Raw genomic sequence first — 23811 nt, forward strand, 5'->3', positions numbered from 1 at the left:
TTATTATTATTATTTTTATCATATTATTTATTGAATGACGTTTGATATTGTTTGCCAGGAATGACCCCGATGACATGGTCTGTCTCACTTGGAGTACTGTGGATACTGCTGGATATTGTGTACTGTATGTTTCCTCCAAATACTTCTTGTGAATAGTTGTTATGGAAAATGAAAATGGACCATACTCCTTGGTGTGTAACTATCGTTTTACCAAAGCGTACCATTTGGAATATATTTATTTATTTATGTATTTATTTGTCTAGCAATCACTGAGTTTGAAGATAAGCAGAACATCATGCGACTTCCCTGTGTTGAAAATAGCCCATGGAAAATTCATAAATTCAGTATTCCTTGAAAAATGTGTAAAATAAAGGTCCCAAATAAAGCCCTTTACTGGGTACCTTAAACACACAGCTTCTTAGCTTTGGTTTCATACAGTTAAAATAGTTTTTTTAGTATTTCTAGAGACAGACAACACCCACAACTAAGTGCCTTTGCTTAGTTAAGCAAAGGGATTCCTGTGTTCTTTGGCATGAATCCACCTGGATGACGCACGACAGCTTGGCCAATGAGCATCAGGTATTATCCACCCCCCCATGTGGAGCAAGAGAGAGATAGGGACCTGCTGTAGCAGCAGTGATTCGGCAGGGGTTCTTATTCCTGTCCTGGGAGTCCATAAACTCAAACCAATCTCTTCCTTACTGTACACAGTTAAACCCTCAATTGATTTAATTCCCTTTTTTTCCATTTGCTAAGCACTTCATCCAATTGAGGGTCACAGGGGATACAGAGCCTATCCCAGCAAGGCACAAGGCAGGATACACCCTGGATAGGACGCCAGTCTATCACAGAGCAGGCAGACACAAACATGCACACACTCACACCCGGGCCAGGTTTCCCAGAAGTCAACCTACCAGCATGCCTTTGGACTTTGGGAGGAAACCAGAGCTCCCAGTGAAAACGCACGTGAACAAGGGGAGAACATACAAACTCCACACAGATAGCTCCCCAGGCCGGGGATTGAACCCAGCACTAATTTGAACTGTTTGATTGTTTTCAGCTCTTAAACATGTTAGGACAGTAGCATTATAAGTAACACAGAATCCCAAATGTCTGAGCAAAAACAAAAAGTGCATGTATTCCAATCAAGCAACTTGATAGTTCAGTTATGTCATTAAGCTCAGCTGGACTGAAAGCCAGCAGGTGCATGGGCCTCAAGGACCAGGAACCCCTGAGCTATGGGGATGGCAGAAAATAGTGAAGGCAAAAACAAAACATGGATGAAGGATTACTAATCCATAGTGGCAGAGTGTTACATTAGTCGCATGAGTTAACGGGGATATTTGTCTTATCTCCAAAACCTTTGCTTGTACAGTCCCTCAGTCCAGTGTAAGGTATATCGCATCGTAGTTTCAGGCCTCCATTTCAGAGTGTAAATAAAGCAGCCAGTTAAACCTGAGAAGAAATGCAGTAGAATTTTCAAATATGTGTCTCTGGTTTATATCCAGGAATACTAGCTGTTAATGACGCAATGGTTTTGCATATCCCAAAATGTCCACAGTTTCAGGACATTAGTTCTTTTCAGTATTTCCTTTTCATTGTCATTTTGTACAAAGCAATGAGGGAGAGCTGTCCATGTACAGACAATGCGTTTCCAATGTGTTTTCAGTTTTGTACTGATTTGAATGCTGGTGGTGTATCAGGGAACCTTCAGTCTTCCTCGTCTGTTTCAGTCTCTGTCCCCCTCTGAATGTTACATTTAAAATGTAACCCGAGTTAAAAAACAACAAGCAAATTATGTGAAAAAAAGAACAACAACGTTCACCTTTGGATTGTATAAAAGTCAGTAGCTGTAGTGTACTAGTTAATACACGGTACAATAAACAACATAACAATGGGAACTTGGCTGTTGTTTTGTTGTGTGTTTGTTTGTTTTCAGGGCTTTGTATACCACTGAGAACATCTCCATCGTTTTACCTCAAAGTAAAATTGTGCTAAAATTCTCACAACAGTTTTAAAAAGAAAAACTCTCCCTGGGCCTTTGTTTACCTGCATTTTCTCTTTGTGGGTTTCCTCTTGTAGTTCTGGAATGCTAATCGGGTAGATTTTTCTTCGACAAAAAAGCCCGAGAAGCCACACAGCCTGTGGGAAGGTAAGAGTGACTTTCACTATTCCTTCCATCCATCCAGTGTCTAACTGATTTATCCAATACAAGGTCACGAGAAAGCTAAGGCCTATCCTAGCAAGCAAAGCGGGATACACCCTGGGCAGGACACCAGTCCCTCTCAGGGCAGACACTGACACACACGCTCACACCAGGGCCAGTTTTCCCACCAGCCAATTAACCTACCAGCATGTCTTTGGACTGTGGGAGGAAACTGGAGCAGAAAGAAGCAGCCCATGTGAACACAGGGAGAACATGCAAACTCCACCAGGGCCCCCGTGGCACGAGGTAACAGTGCACACCACTACGCACTTCCACAATCGCCTGTGTTAATTAAACTCACCAGTAACGTGTGATGGAGGTCCTGGCAGAGAACATTTTAGTTTATGACCCTGCATCTCAGCGATTTCATACTCCGTCCTTGGAGGGCCCTGTGTCTGGTTTTTAATCTAGTGCGAGTAGTTATTAAACAATTAAACTGAAATCAGTAAAACAGGACATATACAGGACTTTTCTCGAGGTTTCTTTTACAGAAACCATTCACTTCATTAAAATTACAGTCACCTAGAGTATAACATCCCTCTGAACCAGTTTAGAAGTATTACAATTAAGCAGTCAAATAATAAGATAGTTCAGGCGGGCAGCTGCGTCAGCATGCGTAGGCTGCAAAGGAAAGGTTTATTCCATGCTGAAAAGAGAAGAAAGAAAACACAACGTTTCGGCCGTGGAGCCTTCTTCAGGTGTGAATAATAAGATAGTCAACTGAATTTATACACAGGCAAGAAAATACATGGAAATACTGGATTTACCTTTTTGAAAAGAATACAGGTAATTTACTAAGGGTCACTCATTCTTATCAACACTGGACTGTAATCGCAGCTCTTCGCATGCTGAATTATCTTCCCCCTCCTACTTGGCCAGTGCTTCCAAAAGAAACAATGTGCTCGACAATTGTACGAGGGTCCGCCCGCTGGCCCGTCACCCTCGCCGGCATGCGCAGTTCTCCACCCTACAATCGCTACAGCATTGCATCGACATGCAGTGAAGTCCCTTTAACTCGTTACTGCGTCAACCTTGTGTTCAAACCGAGCTTCATTCCGCGAAAAGAACAATATTTTAAATTTGGAAGACGGGGGATCCGAGTTTCCTCGTTGAAGAACACAGTTGTTGTTGTTGTTGTTGTTGTTGTTTTTTTACATTATATAACGTCAATCGGTTAATGGGAAAGAACGAAATTAAATGTATTATTTTCATAACGAAACCGGCACTTTGAGGTCTGGGGGGCAGGTATTGTAAAATAGATAATGCTACACAGTAGCACATCCCCTTTAGAAAAATGGGATGGAATTGAGGGTTGTTATATGAGTCTTGAGCAAAAACTAAACGACAATGTTCATATGCAATCAGCGCACACTGGTACGGTACATTCCCCCGTGTTTGTCTGTTCAAAGCAACAACACTAACAACAAATTAAAGGGTCCGCTTATTATGCGTGCTAATTAGCAGTTCTCAGTCCTCTGGCAGATTAACGATAGTCTGTGATAAGACTACGGTTTTACACTTGGCACATACTGCTCAAACTGCACACACAAATAAATTATGTGAGTTTCTCTTTAAAACGAATTCATCCCATAGAGGGCACTCGCGACCCTGTTTTTCCTCCCTTTTTCCTCGCTTGGGTGATGAAATCCCTTTGGTTTCAGACACGAGTGATGGAATATTCTGGTAACTCCGGTTGAATCCGAGGCTGGAGGTTTCTGGCTGAACCTCGAGTGTAAATGTATCTTACAAGAATAAAACATGATGACACCTCCGTTAATTTTAGCTTAATCTCGAGAATATTCTCGTTACTTTCTCAGTTATGCCCCTCAGTTAAATTAATGAGAGAAATAATTTTGATTTTCGCTAAATGTTAAAAGTATGACTATATGATATCACTCAACTAATATTAATAAAAGGGGGTTTGTACGAATATACAGACCCATCGCAGATCACTGTCGTTGAGATTTGTGGTGCGCAGAAGATTGTGCTGAATTTCATTTTTTATTGAACCGCCTGTCACTTTAGCTATAGAATAATTCCCTTAAATGTTTCATCAGAAATTGAGCCATTGTGATTTTACATAAAAACGATTAGAAGAAAATCATTGGACAGCAGAATTCGAACTCAGTAACGTCGTAAGGCTGAAATTAAAACGTTAGTGTTGATTTTTTTAATTCATCTCGAACCTTCTAAAGTATATCCCACCGAAAAGGAAGTGTTATACTGTATATTGATTTATACAGTCTGTAAAATAAAATTGAAGGATAATATACGTTATACAATACACTATAGTAGAATAACTGTTTTAGAGGTTTGTCAGAATAATGAGACTATATTTAATTCACATGAGTTTCGATATTTAAAATGAAGATGTTTTAATCCATTGCCGAATGTTGCTGTTTAGATATACAGTAATACAGATCCGAAGTGTTTGATTATGACCATCAGACATCTCAAAACATATTGGGGAAGAAAGTAAAGTGAGATGACAGCTGTGTTATACTCCTTTGCTACGAATGAATATTAAATCTTATTATAGAGAAAAAACAGCCTGACATATTTTATACCTATTAGTATCAGCTGCTCAAAATTAATGTAAAACTCATCTTTCTTCATACTGTTGACTACTCCTGTCAAGACCCCCTGGGTGAAAGAATCCTGAAAAAATATTGTTTCAGATGAATAGCTCAGTGATATTTAGCTTATTAATATACAGTGCGAATAGGACAAGAAAGCCTGAGTTATTACTTCTGTCGTTCAGCTTTTCAAGATCCTCAACCCAGTGAGGCCTGAGCTAGCCTCTCAGCTGTCACTTCTAGTCTGTTAACTCCTCAGACAAATTTTGTCACACCCTGGGGAGCTGAAGCATGGAGACATTTGGAACCAGGCCTGTCCTGGGAAAATGACATTAGGTATTAGATTTATTTTAGTGAGCTTGTGCTTGTCGCAAGGCCTTCACAAGCAACTTCACCTGTGTGACCTACTGCCAACCCCTCCAAAACAACATGTTCTTTCTGAAAACCTCAGCTTAGAAAGGAAAAATTGCTGTCAGTTTTCCAGCTTCTTTGTTTTTTTCTTCAGAAGGTTTGTAAAAACGTCATTAGAATGACATTTGTCAGGAACTCATTGGGTCTCCCTAGCACTGGTGTTTAGTTGTTTCCTACACTAATAATGCCCCTCCTAGCATTCAGGTGCCCCATTTGTAGCATGTTGAGACAAACTGCTACAGTAGATGACTTAGAAGTGATTTGGGTTGAAACCACAAAGAGCCTCAATTATTACCACAACATACTTTCAGAAAAAGCTCTGAAGAACCAGGGTAGATTTTGAAGTTCTCAGGCTGTAGCACATTCGAAATCACGTCTCTGGGACCAGTTCGGGTTTCAGTGATGGCAGTCCCTCCTCATGATACATTTCAAAGGAGCAGCTCCAGCAGTTACTGAAGTGCTGTTCCTTATCACCGCTTCTGCCGTGCTACAACAGAGGAGTGTTGGCAAGGTTCACACCAGATTCCTCTTTCAGGCTGTAATACCAGGCAAGGGATTACAATTGGCTGGAGCCGGGGGTTAAACACAGTGTGTTCTCCAGCAGGGGGGGGCCGGTCTTCGAACACTAAATTCCTTTCCAGTGGTCTGTCTTCCATGAATAGACTTTCTAGTCTCTTCTATAAATATGAAGGGGGGGTGAGAGGCGGGCAGTGAAGGAGAAGTTTATAAAGCCCACGGCCAACTACTACTGAGAGCACTCGCTCTTCCAAACAGCGCAGAGGAGAGCAAAGAACTGCAAAACTTTCTGAGGGTGGTCTATCCCCGTTCCTAAAACGTTCCTCGCCGACATGTCCGAGCGCCGCATTCCCTTCACTTTCCTTCGCGGCCCAAGCTGGGATCCCTTCCGAGACTGGTTCCATGGCAACCGGATCTTCGACCAGTCCTTCGGCATGCCAGCCCTCACCGAGGACTGGTACCACTGGCCGAGCACTCACTGGCCCGGCTACATCCGCCCCTCAGTTGTGGGCCCAGCTGCCGAAGCAGGGGCCCCCAGCGCTGTGAGCCCGCTGCCCCAGGGGCCGGCGATGTCGCCCTACGCCCGCGCGCTCTCCCGCCAGCTGAGCAGCGGCATGTCTGAGATCAAGCAGACCCAGGACCAGTGGAAAGTCAGCCTGGATGTCAACCACTTCTCCCCCGAGGAACTGGTGGTAAAAACCAAGGACGGAGTGGTGGAAATCACAGGTGAGTCCTGCAGGCAGCTCTGTCTTCTCCTCTCCTTCTGGGGGCGCTAGCGCTGCGAGGGGCGTGGCCGCGATACGTGCCCGAGCGGGCATGAGGGTTTGTTTGGTGTTTGGTTTCATGGGTTTTAAATCTTCGCAAAACAGAACAAAATGTAAAAAAAAAGTCACAAAATGTTTTTTTCCTTCATTTCACCGTGAGCGCAGCCTCGATCATGTCATCTGTCTTATAAAGATTAATATGTAGTCATTGTTTCTTTCTGCTTGTTTATCTGTTGCCTGTTTGTTTGGAGTAAATTGGTAAAAAATAAGAAAGTCGACAGCTTCATATGGAAGTTATGACAGCATTGAATGGAATACGGTATACCTGGTATAACACATGCTATCTAGTTTATCTCAGTGAGAAAGTCTTTCTAGTTTTAAAAAAACAAACGTTGCTGAACTGGCCTTTGTTGTGAAAAATGAAAATAAGTCAATCTGTTCCCTGGATTCTCCTCAGAGCAGGGGGCAGCTGGGGTGACAGCAGTGGTTCTCTGTGCCCCTGAGACTGGCCGAACTTGAATGCTTGATGAATTGAGTTTTACCACGGTCATAGCTGTGTTTGAAAGCAAGCTGATCTGCATCTGTTCCAGTCTACATCTGGTTTAATGGCAGTGTTAAAAAAATAGTTTCATCTGAAAAGCCAACAAATTTGCCAATAACTGCGTCTCCTTCATCGGTGCACTGGGGATTGCAGCTGAGTCACTGATGACTCACACTTGCTTGTCGCTCTCAGAGTCAGCTGCTAGCCCAGCCAGGGCTGTTTTATTTCCCAATCAGACTTGCAAAGTTTTTAAGAAGCTTCACTTCGTGTGTCACTGTTTGCAGCGTTGAACTGCTTTTATGAAAATATATAGGGTGGAGTGGTGGCTCTGTGACTAAGGATCTGCGCCTGTGGCTGGAAGGTTGCTGGTTCAAATCTAGCAGCTGCCACAGGAATCCTACTCCATTGGGCCCCTGAGCAAGGCCCTTAACCCCCAGTGCTCTAGGAGTGCTGTACAATGGCTGACCCTGCGCTCTGATCCCAAGCTTCTCTCCCTGTCTCTGTCTCATGGACAGCAAGCTGGGGTCTGTGAAAAGATGAATTCCTAATGCAAGAAATTGTATAGGGCTAATAAAGTGATATGTTATGTTACTGTAATAAGTCCGTTTTTACTGTTTTAGATTACTGTCTGAATTTGTTTTTAATCACTTGATAATTTCCATTGCAACTTTGTATGAAGTAAAAAGACCATTTGTAATGAAAGTGCAACATTTATATGAAACTCATTTTATTTTTGTTTTCAGGTGATGTCTCTCAAATGCATTCAAAAGTAATGGCTAAATTAAAGAAATCAACTGTAACCGTGAGCACATATAAAATGTATGCAATCTATGGAATATGCTTCACTGTGATACAAGCAGTGCTTGTTTGCAGTAATAGTCAGTTGCCAAAGCAAACAACTGTGTTATCAGGATCTCAGTTTCAATAGGAATGTTCTATTTAAAAGCAGGAAGACACACAGGGATCTATTATAATGCTGTCAAGGGAGAATTGCCAGTTGCTAAAGGAAGCTGGTGTAACCTCAGAACTGAGAACATTCCATGCCTAACCTATGCATTTGTACCTGTAGGTAAACATGAAGAGAGACAGGATGAGCATGGCTACATTTCAAGATGCTTCACCAGAAAATACACGTGAGTATTAGAAAATCAGTATGAAGCATGTGTAATATATATTGTATTAAACTGGTAGCCTGTCTTTGGTGTGTGGAAAACTTGTATTATACACAGTAAATAACAGATTGATTCATGTGACATTTGATTTATTTAATCTACTCCTTGTCTACATTCGTTTTAAATAAAGTCCGCTTTTTCTGGTGCAAATGCAAATCCAGGGAACTTAAACATTAATATTTTGTTGTGGCAGCTGTGAGACTTATCACAGAGGATAATAAAAAACTGTTATGAAGTACCCCACATCTGGTGCAATGTCATTTAATTATATGAAAATCATTTAACATACAAGTAAAAAACAAGGCTAACACACACCCATTAGGTAGCCCAACCTTATATCTATATAGATAGATACAGCAAAGTTGGAGAGCTATCTACTGTATATACTGTATATAGAGTATAGCAAAAAGTTGGAAATAGAAAGCATTTTTTTGGCTCTAAACACTGTCCACTGTGCTTACAGTACACAGTAAATCACTCTTTTAAAACAAATGACAGGAGCAACATGTTGGAATCTGTCTGTGTGGAGTTTGCATGTTCACGTGGGTTTTTCCACAGTGTCCTCCCAGCTGGGTTTGATCAGCTACTGTATTCTGTGGCCCCGCAAAAGACTGCCAACCTTATCAGGGGAATAGCACTTGTGAGCTCTCCTCTTACAAACAATGTCAGAAACCATTTCCATTTGATTATTTGCCACAAACATGTAATTTTTCCCCAGATAAAAATGTTTTTGAATATCTCTTTTTATAAGCTGTTATATATCAAGATTTATCAGCTTTCTCACCTGCAGGCTTACAGAGAAGCTGTGTCTTGAAGTAGGACTAGCTGATGCCCTCCTAGCAAAGTCCAGTTCATGAATGCAGTTTATGACAACATCACATGTCCGGGCCCTCAGGCATGTGTTCGCTTTGCTTGTTGAAATCGGCAACGCTTTCTCGTTCCCCTCCCCAGGCTCCCTCCTGGTGTGGACGTCAACAAGGTGGTTTCCTCCCTCTCTCCAGAAGGAGTGCTGACCGTAGAGGCTCCTCTTCCCAAACCGGCAATCCAGGCTGCGGAAATTACCATCCCAGTATCCCTGGAGAGCAAGGCCAAGCCTGCAGTCGAAACCAAGAAATAACCAGCATTGCTCTACCGCCCTGCAAAGGCGCAGTGCAGTTAATATTGAACGCTTGACCATGCAGCAGTTTTCCAAATATTATAACAGAAACTATCTTTTGCTTGTTGTTTTTTCATTCTTTTGAAATGGGCTCAATTTCTCGGTTAATGAAGCATCCCCCCAGCACACTGACTTTGTATTATTACATTACATGCTATTGCAAAGCTGCATTTTTGCAGTAATGTCATCCTTCTTTTAGAGTTAAATTTAAAATACAATCCAAATACTCCCCTTGCACTTCTGGCTCCTACTCTTAGGATTTGCTTGCTGCGCACTGAATGCGATTAGACTTGGCTGGTGTGTGGGTATTGTTGTTTCTCCATTATGACACTGCAGTTCTGCTGGCTGCTGGTGTGCCATCTTCTGTGAAACTGCAGCTTGGTTTCTTCACTCAGACACAACGTCCACAAAGTCATTCATTCAAACTCAGCCAACCTGCGTGAATACTAGGAGCATAGATAGCCTTGTCATTGGAATAAAAAATACAGTACATATGACTTTGGATGAGCTGAACTAAACAGTGAGTTTGTCTTTTTTTTGTGGAAAATGCTTCTGCAGTGATTAAAAGTGATTAACAGAATATGTTCGTGACCTGTTTGAAGTACTCCATCCCATGCTTTAGAGTATTGAACTGTGCTTTATCTTCTATTGTAATGCATACAATACATTACAAGCCTTTTGTGGAAAAAAGAGATTTATTTCTAAGAAGTACAGAAAAGTAGGCTTTTATTTCTATCGTGAGACTAAAGAATAAACAACCAGTTTGGTATAGCCTTCTGTTATTATTTTTGGTAATTGCTACTCACCATTGTTCTTGTTATGCAATTTTAATTTGATGGAATCTGTTAAATGCTATAGTTTGCACATAGTAGAGATCGGCCTATATTTCAGTGGGTGTGAACGTATTTCCATAATTTTGAAAAATAAATGGTTTGTCTTTTGTAAGTCAAAATAGTTGTGTGTGTTTCTTTCAGAAGATATCATTAGAATCTGCTTTTTTAACATACAGTAGATTGAGAATGGAGAAATGCTGTTCTTAATTTAATCAGATATTACAGGGCTGGAAGGGTTGTCTTGCACAAGACTTCTTAGCTTTGGCACTGCTTTCTTCACCAAGGTGTTACATTGTCACTCGCAGCTGAATTAAATACCAGCTGATTATTTCTTGTATGTGTCTAATGTCATGGCTCAGACTTATGTTTTTGGTTTAAGATTGAACTTCAGACAAACACATGACTCCCCCTCCATAAATTTCCTCATTACTTTCTTTTGGACAGTTTTGATTTTGCCATATGCAGCAGTAAAGGCATATAGGCTTTTAAACTTCTGAACCTAGTCATTCAAAGGGGTATCAGTGCTATGCTCTTGCACAGCCGAAACTGTTCTTTCAAGAAGCCACAATTAACAGAAATGAACCAATTTTCTTTTCTTGTTCTGATGTCTCACAAACAGAAAGAATGCAGAACAGTTTTCTTTTCAATATGAAAGCATGCATTTCTGCTGATGTGAAGTTACCTGCAATTCTTGTCAATAGCAATGGTAATGCGATATTTTGTCCATAGTATTGGAATGGTAGAAAAAATGCATTTGAATCACATAGACCACAAGTCTATGCTGATCGAGAAAATGGTTGTTGTGTCTTTTAAAGAACGGACATGGTAAAAAAAGTGAGTAAAGTAACAAAAAGTAAGATTCAAAAGATGAATTATTCAGCTCCCTTTGCTGTCATGCATGGAAGTGGCTTTTATTTTGTTCTCACTGCCTCACTTTGTATATTTTATAACAGCCACGGCAGACACTCGACACTCGTCACACTTCAGCCTGCCATCTTTTTGTGGGTAGTGGGCATTTAAAAAGAACATTAAAGACCCCAAGTTTTGTTATTCAACTGCCTAAATACTTCCAGAAATGCAGATCCTTATGTCTTCATTAGCAGTTAATCTATATTGGAGAGATGCTCCTATTATTAAGAAAAAGAATATTCTGTCTCTCTAATCCTGTTCTGTCTGAACCCCAGAGTATCCAAGAATCATACTGTATAAACAGGAAGGCAGAAACCTTCTTATCCTCTATACTGTAGATGACAAAGCTCCTTGTTCAGTCACTGAGTCATCCTTCTCCACTGCCCGTGAATCATGCTTTTTGTGTAGAATCCAAGATCCTCGAAAACGACCCTCAAGCCTCCATTCACCCATTACATACACTGAACCCTCACACCACTGTTTTTATTAATAAAAATGTTCTTAGCATTGTGTGGCCGTCTAAGCAGACAAAGGAATGGTGATGGAACAGCTACTGTGAGGGCTTTGGAATCACTAAATTATTATGGCAGCCTCTTCTTGGGTCTGGCTAACAAAAAGTAAGGAACTAGGGGCTGGAATAATGGTGTATGTTGTTTAACAAGAAAGAGTGACGAGAGTACCATAGTTCATAAGTGTGGAACTGCCAGTGGCTGACTTTCCATGCATAATTCAAGCAGGGTGCAGGTTTGCTTTTTTTTTAGTTGTTAACAACACAAGGAGAGCCAGCTGAAGGAGTCTTTGCAGTTTCAGGACAAATGTGGAGCATAGCAGATACCCAGTAAAAACAGCAACAACAACAACTGTAAATAATACAGTAGATCCTAAAATCCCTCTGTTCTCTACACCTGCGGTGAATGGATTACCGTTACCTTTCCATAATCAGCCTGACCAGAGGGATTTAAGGAAAAAGAGGGGTCACTTCTCCCACACACATAATGAAAAGCTAGACCGAGCAAAGAGAACAGCACAAACACAAACGCACACACCTGCCCAAAATCGATAGCTTTCTGTGTCTTCATGCATACCAGCAAAGGAGTTTCCACGGCAACACGTAGAGTCATAGCTAGTCAACCAATCCACCTCCCTTCACAGCCTCCCTGGAGGTGTTCTGAGATGTGGAGAACAGCACACAGGCCCTGCAGCTGAAACCAAGAGCCAGGATGAGAAATAAAACCTATCCACTGCCACAGCTCCTGGTCTGTCACAACATCGAGCACAGCTCCCAGGGGCTTAACCACTCCCTGGGACACCGCTGGCTGGCTCCTGGACTGAGCGATAACCTCCTGCATCTTGCATACTGCGTGTAGGGAAAAAATTCTGAAACATAAATAACTCCATCAGGGCTTCATCCTCATTTAATACAGGGCTGATTCTCACAAAAAGAGAAAATAATTACCAGAGATAAAAGATTATACAGTATAATCCAATCACATTATTATTATTATTATTATTATTATTATTATTATTATTATCATTGTTGTAGTAGTTGTTGTTGCTATAAAATGAAAGCAGAGGGATTAAAATGGATTTAAAAATGTATTTGTAATAACATCTAAAGACTATGAGCAGAATCAATGACTATTGAGCTCCTTTAAGCAAAATCAAACAGACAAATACGATCTATAAACTGTATACAGTTCGGGCACATGTGCGAAGGTGTAGTTCCGCGGCAGCTCATTTCTTTTAATGAGAAAGAAAGGCCGGTCCTCCGTGTGAATCTCTTTCCTGTGTTCCGTGAAAGAGGCTGGGAAAAGAGTACGGCTTTGCTTTGCCAGGCACTAGGTAGAACCGCTTTCTGAGTGTCCCAGGGGACTCCGGCTCTGTCTCACTCAGGCTGCAGGAGAATTCTAATTATAGTAGCGTCTCCTATCTGCTGTGCTTCCTGCACTTTCTCTTTTAATGAGCTCAGATCTACTGAGCCCCACGCCGGCATTATTTTGAGTCTGAAAACCACAGGATTCGTCTTTTTTAAATTAATCTGATGGAATGAGAAATCCTAGATATCCAAGAAAAAGAGCCGTATTTTTTTTTTGCTAGTGTGACCACATGATGGCATACTCACTAGGAAAGCTTTTCTTTTTACATAGTGGTCAGTATTTTCCGAGCCCACTTTTTTATTTGAAGGGACGGGAAGACTACAATACCCAAAATGCACTGAGTATTTAAGTGCCTGTAGGAGAAACTCAAGTCTCTCAAAATTGCACTTTATTTTCTTTGTTTGTTAAATTGCATTACAGCATGTGCATGCAGCTCCAAAGTAGATGCTACTGTATTTGTTTTGTAATCGATAACAAATTGATTGAAGCATTCCTAACATTAAAAATACATCTATCCCCATCACCTTATTTCAGCCTGGCAAGAAACAAAACAAAGGTAAGTTTTGGATTCTTTTATTTCAGTGACAAATTTTGCACAAATTGCAGAAAGATGAGTTACTGGGCAGTAGGATGGGAGATTTGTTCTGGGAAGGCCTCAGCTAAGTTGTTTTGTTTTTAATCTCTCTAGGGTTTCCTGTTTGCTATTAACCTGCAGGCCCTTTAATAATTATGTGACACAAAGCACCCAAGTATTGAGAACTTTTAGCTTCTGTATGTGTTGACATTTAAAGACTACTGTGTGTGCCAGCCTTGTGTTTCATTATAAAGACTTAGGAAAAAGGCTTGTTTTGTGTATTTCCCTTAGAAAGTATGCTAGCTTTCAGCATTTGAATTTCTATGGTTGAAGATGGTTCAACAGCATTGCTGCCTTGCAGAGCTAGGGCCTAGGTTCGATGCTAGACCTGGGGTGCTATCTGTGTGGAGTTTGTACAGTATGTTCTCCCCATGCTCATGTAGGTTTCCTCCCACAGTCCAAAGACATGCTGGTGGGTTAATTGGCTGGTGGGAAAACTGGCCCTGGTGTGAGCGTGTGTGTCTGTGTCTGCCCTGAGACGGACTGATGTCCTCTCCAAGGTGTATCCTGCCTTGCTTGCTAGGATAGGCTTCAGCTCTCTCGTGACCCTGTATTGGATAAATCAGTTAGACACTAGAGTGAAGAAATAGTGAAAGTCACTCTTACCTTCCCACCGTGTGTGTCTGTGTGCCCTGCAATGGACTGGTGTCCCATCCAGGGTGTACCCTGCCTTACGCCCATTGCTTACCAAGATAGCCTTCTGTTCCCCTCCAGCTGTATTTGAAGAAGTGGTTAGAAAATGGCCGGAACAAGTTTTAATGTATCTTTTCATATATGCCATTCTGGTTTTGAGGTGGAGAACTTGGCCATGCTTTTTCTATTGGCAATCAAAGGCTGTAAATGATTGTTACTGTCAATGCAATGTGGAGAATTTTGAAAAGCTTATTTATTCTGCATTCTGTCCTGGGACCTCAGCATATACAGTAGGTGGGCAGTTAACTTTCATCTGGGTAGGGGTGTGTCTGCAAAAGACTAATGTTACAACTCTATGGAAACATCTTATCTCATTACAGTTATATTAATGGTAGAGAGGTTAATTCCAGAAAATTAGAAGCGAGAAATAAGTCGTTATTTTATAAATATAATACAATATAAAGGGATAGTTTTGAGTATTCACCAGCAATGGCCCCAGTGAACCCCCCTTCTGCGGGCTTCTTTGTAGTGTCAAAAGCTCTTTTAGTTATTTTTTTTAATATGATTAACTGTATGTTTTGTATGTATGATCTCTTTGAATCACTTTCATGGTATCATCATGAGGTTTGACCAATGGAAAAATATCATATCTTTTCAGCTGTGCTACAGTATGTTCTTGCTGACATTTGCCATTTGTTGTTGCCAGTGACCTATAAATCTGTATAAAAGCAGAAGTGATGAGCTCATGCCAATAGGTTGTTGAAAAGAGAAAAGTGATTTTCTGTTGCTACTTTTGTCAATAAAAACATCAGAAAAAAGAAATTTCCCTTTCACAAAGCTGTGGTTTTAGTGCTAAGTTTGCTTTTTTAGTTTGCTTTTCTAATTTAACATCCCCTAAGTACTGTATGTTACGGAGTGTTTAAACCCTCATTGAAAAAAAAAATGTACATTGTTTTTTGTTACTTAATTGCTCTTCATGAAACCCATGTAACACTTAGATGTGGATTATAAAAAGACATCCAAATAAATAAAGAATAAGCTTTATATCTGTCAAATACAACTGCGCACAACGCTGTCTGCCCCTGTAAAAGATATCCTGAAATCACATTGAAGATCAGTAACCCTTCCTGAAATAACTCACCAAAGGAGTTTAAACAATCTGATAATTTGCTAGTCCCATAAATAGAAAGCAGAGTTTAATCCTCACATCTCGAACTAAAGATCACGCCAGGCCACGACATACTTTGCCATTTTAGCCCAGTGCTCTGACCTGATTAATGTTTTCCTCCCTGCTTTGTCGTATTAAACTATAAGAACAGGTTCTGTTGCTCAGATGTTTCAGCTACAGTGCTTCCTAAGGTTTTACAGAAAAAAACTGTTTCAGACTTAAAAAATATTTGCTCAGTGGTGATTTGGTGATTCCCCCTCCCTGTGCTAATCATTACGTAACTGCTTTATTTCTTGTTCCAAGTCCCAGTTTGACACATGAACAAACACTAGGTAACATATTAAGTGAAGGGTACCTACTGTATCAGGTGATTAAACTTAGTGAGGCCTTGGATTGTTTAATTGCGCCCATCAAGAAACAAATTAGGGCAAGGAGCCTAATGGAGCTAAATCTGAGCTACAAAGTTTATACCCTGTCAAATATAGTACAGATCCTGATTTTCTTTCTAATGGTAAACCTGACTATGAGTCTCCCTTGTGCTTAGCCCTAGGGGATGTAACATACTGTGTTTACTGCCCAGTATATTTCAGCTGTATCATTGTACACATACTGTAGATCGCATGTTTATTCTGCTGACACGTTAAGCAAACAAGAATTTAAAAAATTCACAATCAGCTGAGCACATCCATCGTCAGGCTGGATTATCGTTTGGGGAAAGCTGAAGCCTATTCTAAGGGCAGAGGGTGCGAGGCAGGAGTGAGAGCACATTACTGTCCTCCTGGATAGGACACCACTCCCTCACGAGATCATGAAGAAAAGGACAATCGAGCGTGGCCAATCAGACCTAGCCAGCACGTGTTTGAGAGGCAAACACAAACTGCAGCATCTGAAGGAAGAGCATGAACACTCCACGCAGACAGATGCTTTAGGGCAGTATTGAACCCAGGACCCTGTACTAGTGAAGTAGTAGCACAAGCTGCTACTGCATGTCACTGTGCTTGCCCAGTTGGGCACATACAGCTTGAAAAGCAGTTCAGATTCAAAGATCAGGAGATCTTCAGAAATGAACCAGGGAATTCCATCAAGTCAGATGGGAGAACTGTTCACTAAAAGCCATGTTTGCTTTCTGAGCCAAGAAGCAGCTCCTGCAGCTGTTCATTGACATGATGGGCTTAGCAAGGACATGAGTCATCGCCGCTCACTTTTAAAGCAAGGTGAATTATTCAGCTCAATTCTATACCAGCCCCATGCTGAGCAGCCAAACCCAGAGCAAAAGGCAACACCCAGGCTGTGTTTCTTTCAGCAATCGCATGGCCAGGACACACTCCTATTGGCTGCTTTCTTTCTCCAAAGAATCTGTTCTGATGCCTGAGCTGTCAAGATTAAGTAGGCCAGCTCTCTGAAGGCTTGCCTAATGTAATTCTGAGACATTTGTGAAAAAAGCAACTGCCTGAATACCTGCATTTCTGAAGCAAGGAATCCTGTTTAAGCAGATTCTAGACTGGGGTACTGGGTGTGAGATCATCAAGATCCTCTTTTAATACAGTATATCGTATAACGGAAAAATCATTGGTATCCTAACCTTCCTGAACAGTGTAGTCTGAGACTTACAGGGTGAAATTAGTTCAGTACAGTACAGTACTGAAGAATGGTTGCGTGCAGTTCACTGGTTGATTGAATACATATTCTGCTGCTTATCAGAGTTGGATATGGGGAAAAACAGAAAAGGTGACTGATATTTCCCTCTGTTCTTAACATTGCACACTCTAAGACCACTGTAGACAAGATAGTAATGTGAAAAAAATAGATATATTCATACAGATTATGTATCGCTACATCCATACAATACAGATTTTGCGCAAGCTCGTGATTTAGATCAACCTTGTTTGCTTTAAAAAAATAAAAACATCTGATGCATTGTGCACTTGCAAGGTCAGCCATGGAGCTAATTTTAGCATGCCACAGATACGATGAGTGTGTGTCAGAGTTATGAGAGCGCTAGCAGCGGTGGTAGTTTTCAAGCTCATTTTCTACCGCCTGTATTGGCTCAACAATGTTGCCAAGCTTTCACCTGTTAGGGAAAAGAGTGGCTCACTCAGGGGCGAGTGGTGATTGAATGGGATTTCTGCAACTCAGAAATAGAGGACTGTGCTTGCCAGCCTACCAGTGGGTTCACTAATCTCTGGCCCCTTGTGTGCTTTCGATGTCTGTAGCTCACACTGCTATTTTGCTCAGTCTCTCGTGGCCATTTTCATGTTTTTCATTTGTTTTTGTTTTTTAACACAAGAGGAGATCTCTCAGACAAGATGTAGTCACGACCAGGGAGATGGTTCCAGTTGCCCCAGCGGGACACATGATGTACTGCCAGAAAATGTGCGATGCAAATATGGGGTACAGCCATCTGTAGCAAGTCTCTTAATGCATTTCTATGAACCTGGGCAACGCAGCCTGATATTGAACTGGAGTGACATCAGTGCATATGTAACTACTAATGATGATCCTCAGTGGGGGAGGGGGGAGTCCAGCTGTAGTCCAGGGCTTTTTCATGTTGACACAGTCCTGGGGCCAGAGGAGAACGCTAGGGAATTGTGGAAAAAGAGATGAGCAGAGTGGTTTCCTTTAACACCATTAATGCTTTTGGAATGCAGGTTATAGGGATGCATCTTTGGCTGGAGAAAGGAGGCACTGGGAAATTACATGGCCTGAAGACCTGAAATTATCTTCCCAGACAAGAGGATTAAAATGGGAAACAGAAACCCAGCCAGCAGATTGATACAACTGCAGAGGCAGCAGAGATAGAATAGGCATAGCAGCCACAAGAGTGAGCAAAATGCATTGATGCTTATCAAGTAGGACTTATCAGTAGGCATGAGTTAAGGAAAGGAGGGTGTCCTGTATCACAAGGACTATATTTAATGTAAATCTTTCTTTTGTTACAGTCTGCCTGGTAATACTACACATGATCCAAACTGATGTTCTTAAGATCTGGAACATCCAGCTAGCCAGGTACAATGTGAAGAACCAGCAATAAGCCTAGACGTCATGCATTGACTGGGGTATTTCTTCAAAGCCCTGATGCACCACACAAGGTGTACGCTATCCTTGTGGTCTCTCTGTTCTTGGATTAAAAATAATTCATGTGAGCAGTACTTTGGCTGTGGGCTCAAACCCACAATTCTTTTGTTGCAGGTCACACCTGTACCATACATGCAAATCAATTGTTTTCTGCTCTGCAAACAGCTGTTTATTCTTACAGTTGATTCTTACATTGGTTATTAACTGTATATTGCAGTGCAGTAGCACTTGGAAAAAGTTAAAACTTACTGAGCAGTGTGTTTTGTAAACAGTATGTGTATCACTGCTGTCTGTTGGTGCTGCATCACAATTTGACCCTACTGTGGCAATTGTATATCATTTGTGTTATCGCCTTCTCTCCCCTTCTCTGACAGCCTTGATAAGAGCTAGAGTAGCAAAAGCCAGGCCTTGCAGAATGCAGGGTTAATGCCTGGGTGTCTGAGGGGCATTGACACTATTTCCTGCCAGAAAGAGAGCACACTGACAGATTGGCACCCAATTTAACTGGGTGCTTCTCTGGGACATGGAAGAGTTTCCAAGGATATGTCACATAGGTCCTTGTTCTCTTATTGATATCAAAACAGCCCAGCTTTAAAGCTATGATCCTTCAAACAGAGAGCTTCACAAACAATGAGCTGAAGGTTTTTCAGTGCTGAGAAAAACAATCACAGAAAAAAGCTCCTGTGATTCTGGCTCATACAGATTTCTGCAATTCTAGCCCAGACAGCATAAATATACAAATTAACAATAAGCCGTTACTTGTGTAAAATGTACACTGGAAAATATTCTTTACAGCAAATTTATAAGCACCTTCTTCAGCTGTGAAAAAAGTAACTGCAGAGGAGAGGAACAGAGGACAGATGAGGAAGGACAGTTTACAGAAATTTGCTTCCAAGGTCACCTTGTCCTTGTGTCACCTGTAGTTATTTTAGTTCAAATTGCTAAACAGACAGCCACCCATCTTCACCCATCATGTCTACTTATGTTGGTGATCCTTACTTCTATTGTTACTCCTTAAAAGAATATAATGTTTTTTTACCAATTGGGAATTTGGGTCGCCCTCAGCGCCGAGGCTCAGTTTTGCCTGGCACAGTTCTCCATTTAGAGATGGTGCAGCAATGCGCAACAACCCAGCCTCTGAGCCCAGGTTCCTCCAGAATTTTAATGCACTCAGCTGCTGGAATGCTTTATCTTTTTGTAGGATGTGATAGGTGTCTGAGCAGTGCAGCAGGGAGTTGTGCTAATAATGGGATGCTTATTATAGCCCTAGCAACAAGGAAGCGATTGGCTGTTGCCCAGCCCGAGCCTCGCTGTCATTGGCTACGAGGAGATAGCTCTAACCGTAGAAATTCATTTCACGAAAGAGTCACTCTAGGGGGCTGCAGTCCAGGCTTCGAAGATCTTACTGCCTGCCACTTTGGTTTGTCAGACAGTGCAAAGTCCTGGCTTTGCATGTAGTAGACAGATGTGCATGAATAACCATAAGCTATTAGCTTTGAAGCAGCCCTGCTCATGCGGCAGGTATTTTGACATGCATTAGCTAATGTTTGATCAACACACGCAAGTCAGGTAATGACTGGTCTACTTGAAGCTTTATATAGGGAATTAAAGTACAATCAGATGGAAGATTAAATCACTCTTATATTGGAGAAAACAAAACATATATTTTCAACTAAACCTTTGCTGTAGAGTAAGTTTGTGTTACCTAAAGGAAGGCACAGGAGTTCTATATATAGAAGCTGCATCCTGACTGGGAAAAATAGTCTCATATTTAATTAAATTACAATTCCACTGCTCAGATAATCTATTTCAAACAAGAGTGCAGTGTATCTCTTACATTATGTATAGCATGTCATATTACAAGTGCAGCTACAGACTTGATTTAGAGTTCTTGATGTCTGTTCTGAACTTGACTGTCTTACCTCTACATCATGCTCTTACAGTATATGTGGAGCTTGAGTATTCTCCTCATGTTCAGGTGATCCAGTTTTCTCCCAGCCTGGAAAGTAATTTTAGCTAGGGATGGTGGATACTCTGGTTTGTCCTATATTTCTGACTGGTGTCCCAGCTGTATGCTATCAGTCCTGTCTTGTGCAGTTTAACAATAATGCGTGAACATACTGAGCTAAAAACATTGGTTAGGCATTGTTGAAGCACAAATAGCACACGGTTAAGCAACACTGATTTAAATAAAGCAAGCAGAGGGCAGGCTCATCTGGGAAAGAGCAGCACTGAGTGTGGAAGTTATCAATAAGGATGTTACACATGGATATGTTTCACATTGTTCCAATTTAAGCCAAAAGAGGAGACAATTGTATAGTTGTCACCCCAGTAACAAGATGTAAAATGAGCTGCAGACCAAAGGTTTAATTCAAACTGAAGGTGGCACAGTGTTCCTGTCTAGAGCACCTTTTGTGTGGATTTTGATTATGAAATTCTCATGGTGCTCTTTTCAGCCTGCAGTCCAAAGCCATATTGTTCAGGTTAATTGGTGACCTCAGCAGACAGCCTAGGTGCTAACAAACATGTTAGAACCGGGCCCCAATTAATTGCTGTGTATGCCATTCTGTTTCAAAGAATCGTACTGGATTAAAACAGTATAAAACAAATGCTTTGAAATTAGTTAAATCAGGAGTTTGTACTGGAGCAGATTTTTATCTGTATTTTTCATATATAGAAAATTGTAAGCTAGAATTGACTGTGAATGTACTTTCTTCCACATTGATAAGCTGGAGTTCAGAAAGACAATGGCAGTGCAGCCTCTCTGATCCTTGCTAAGGCAGAGCTGCATTGCTCAGATGACAGCTTGACTGCTCATTCCCTGCTCTGCATTGCAGCAATGCAGGCAGTAGCAAAGAGGGAAGCCGCAGTCGCGGTGCAGTGCAGATCTTGAGAAAAGTGTAAGACAGTATCTGTACTCCTTAATACAAGCCTAATTATACACTGCAATTGTAAATAGAGCATCAAAGAACCCAATATGTTACTGTGTGATAGAGCTCAGGACAAGATTTAATTCCTTTAAGTATCTTGAGCTTTTTTAAATGGCTGTAAGCATGCCTGAAGAGCCCTTAAAGTTACAGGTTTTAGGACATAAAATTCAAACCTTTTTAAATTCCCCTTTCCTTGTTTGTTCTGACCTGTAGGATATGGTTTCCTTAACTCCAGTGTGACCAAGAGGCAGATGTCAAGCTCCTAGGCTCATGAACCTGGAAAACCTGGTACTGCTGGTCCACCTCTATGACATTTGTAGTATGTTATTTATTTTCCCTTCACGCTATGAAACAATGAAATATTCACACACGAATCACTTGAACCAACATTTTCAAGTCAAATTCACAGTCCGACCAGATGTTGCTTGAATTACTGACAAAGTTTTAAAAAAGCAGAAAATGGGTGTTTTACATGGCTGTGCAAGCTGAAGAGGAATTTGTAGAATACTGTGGATTACGATTATGCAGGGGACGTTCATCTTGCTTATTGTGCTTTTTGTTCCATATGCCTTGCAATTTGGAAGTTTTAAAAGCTAGAACTCAAAACCCCACGGCCGGTTTTCTCTCCTCTGAAACACACACTCCAGACAGGGGTTTACTAGATGATTCACACAGGAGACACCAGGTTTCAGACCTAGAACTGCTGAGGCTATGGCAGTAGAATAGGTTACAGGTTCTAAATCCATTTCATGTTGCATTTTCTTTTTAAAGGGTAAAGGCTTCCAAAAAGACATTTAAGTTACTGTGTAGTAAAACATCGAATTTTGTGTCACGCTAAACATCCTCCCCCACCTCACTTCCTGTCACTCTCTGTTGAGGATGCCTTTTATTAATCTGCCACCACTCATTTCACAAGGTTTTCAGCACACGCCGGCCAGGATACTCCATGGGCTTTTTTCCACGCTTTTAACAAATACACTGCGCAACAAAAGAATGGGAAAGAAATTACACAGGTACTCAATTTTGTGATGACGGAGAGCTTTCTGAAGAACAAAAGAATTGATTTTCAACAGCAAAATGGAGTAATTTTCGCACTGGGGATGACTAGCTGTTCAATCCTGGCCTCTGATGGGGGCTGGTCTTTTCAGACTCTCTTTGGAGCTTGAGTCAGGATAAGACTGGAGCTTATTTTTCCAATGAACAGCTGCTTCTATTTGCATAAAAATGCCGAGCAGGGCCTACTGCAGGGATGGCATTGTGCTGTGGCATCTCTAATTGCTGTTGATTCTGTGTTTTGTGATTCAACTCAGCGTGCGCTGCCACTGAGATCGGCACCGCAGTCCCGCCCTCCTGAAGTCCCGTATGGACTTGAAAAGCTCTTGGGAGGTAATCGCTTGAACTCCTGCGTGGCTCATCCAGAAACTCATCCTTGGAGCACAGGTCAAGCTCCACAGCCCACGCACCATGGCCCAGGCGTGGCGACTCCCAAAATGGTGGCACACAAATGGCAGAGTGCCCCCAGGGTAGCTTGGCATCCTGCCTGAAGCCTATAAGCTTGCCAGTAAGAGATGTCCTGCTCCTCCAGTCTGCAGCCCTATCAGGCACTGTGGAGCTTACAGCCTGTCTAAAGATTAATGACTGACAGGTGGGAGTGTCTGTCATTTGGCAATTTCAAATCGGGTAGATATGATTCCGATATGAAATATGATATCTGTGGATATGAAAGTAATCTGTGATTCTTGTTCTTATTGTTAAATTAAAAAGGGTCATCCAAAGGTGAAGGGAATATTTGGATGAAAGAGATCGATGGAGTTTAATTTAATAACTCAGATTTTTCGGCAGGTCTTGAGGACCCGTGTTGCTGCTTGGGTGAAGTGTAGAATCAGAAGAGGGGCAGGGTGTTCACTAGATGCCCCCATGAAAAGACCTAAACGATTGTATTGTAGACAGTGATGAACAGTCCTGTACTGTGTTTATTTTTCACATGTTTACTTCTTCATCACGAATTGAAGGGGCTGTTTGAGGTGGCAGGAACTAATTCCAAAAATCTTTTTTTTTTGTCTGAGCACCTCCAGGTATAGATTTTTGGCGACTGGACAAATTTACACTGCACCTTTTATTTAAATTGCATCTTAAATGTGTCTTATTTAGTCCGTTTAGACTCTTGAAAATTGAAAACTTTCATGAGTTACGTGAGTTAATGTGATATGTGAATTCTAGGACAGTGCAGGTTAATCAAGAGCTGTTTTAAAAAAAGCCTGCAAACTAGATTTCTGCACATGGTTGTCTGAGCTACACTAGTGGTTCACACCTCAGAGGTGCCTGGATTGATGCAAGTCAAATCACCCAAAGTGGCAGCAGGCTGGCAATAAAGCAGAACTATTATAACTGTAAAGGTGGTCAAAGACAT

General features: G+C 41.4%; 1 protein-coding gene across 1 annotated transcript; it reads left to right on the top strand.

The window, feature by feature from the left end:
• Positions 1–5813: 5813 nt before the first annotated feature.
• hspb1 (heat shock protein family B (small) member 1) lies at positions 5814–10294 on the top strand. Its single transcript, XM_088906817.1, has 3 exons — positions 5814–6435; positions 8084–8147; positions 9138–10294. Exons 1-3 carry the CDS (start codon positions 6042–6044, stop codon positions 9301–9303), a joined length of 624 nt encoding a protein of 207 aa, XP_088762943.1. The 5' UTR covers positions 5814–6041; the 3' UTR covers positions 9304–10294.
• The last annotated feature ends 13517 nt before the right edge of the window (positions 10295–23811 follow it).

The sequence above is a fragment of the Atractosteus spatula genome, chromosome 27 (assembly GCF_055471065.1).
Source record: "Atractosteus spatula isolate fAtrSpa1 chromosome 27, fAtrSpa1.hap1, whole genome shotgun sequence".
NCBI classification, from domain to species: Eukaryota; Metazoa; Chordata; class Actinopteri; order Semionotiformes; family Lepisosteidae; genus Atractosteus; species Atractosteus spatula.

Bases quoted from the DNA above. Each gene is read 5' to 3' on its own strand.
- hspb1 (XM_088906817.1), top strand. From the start codon at position 6,042: ATGTCCGAGCGCCGCATTCCCTTCACTTTCCTTCGCGGCCCAAGCTGG. The intron at 6,436-8,083 runs GTGAGTCCTGCA...TTGTACCTGTAG, and splicing joins CGGAGTGGTGGAAATCACAG to GTAAACATGAAGAGAGACAG. The intron at 8,148-9,137 runs GTGAGTATTAGA...TCCCCTCCCCAG, and splicing joins TGCTTCACCAGAAAATACAC to GCTCCCTCCTGGTGTGGACG.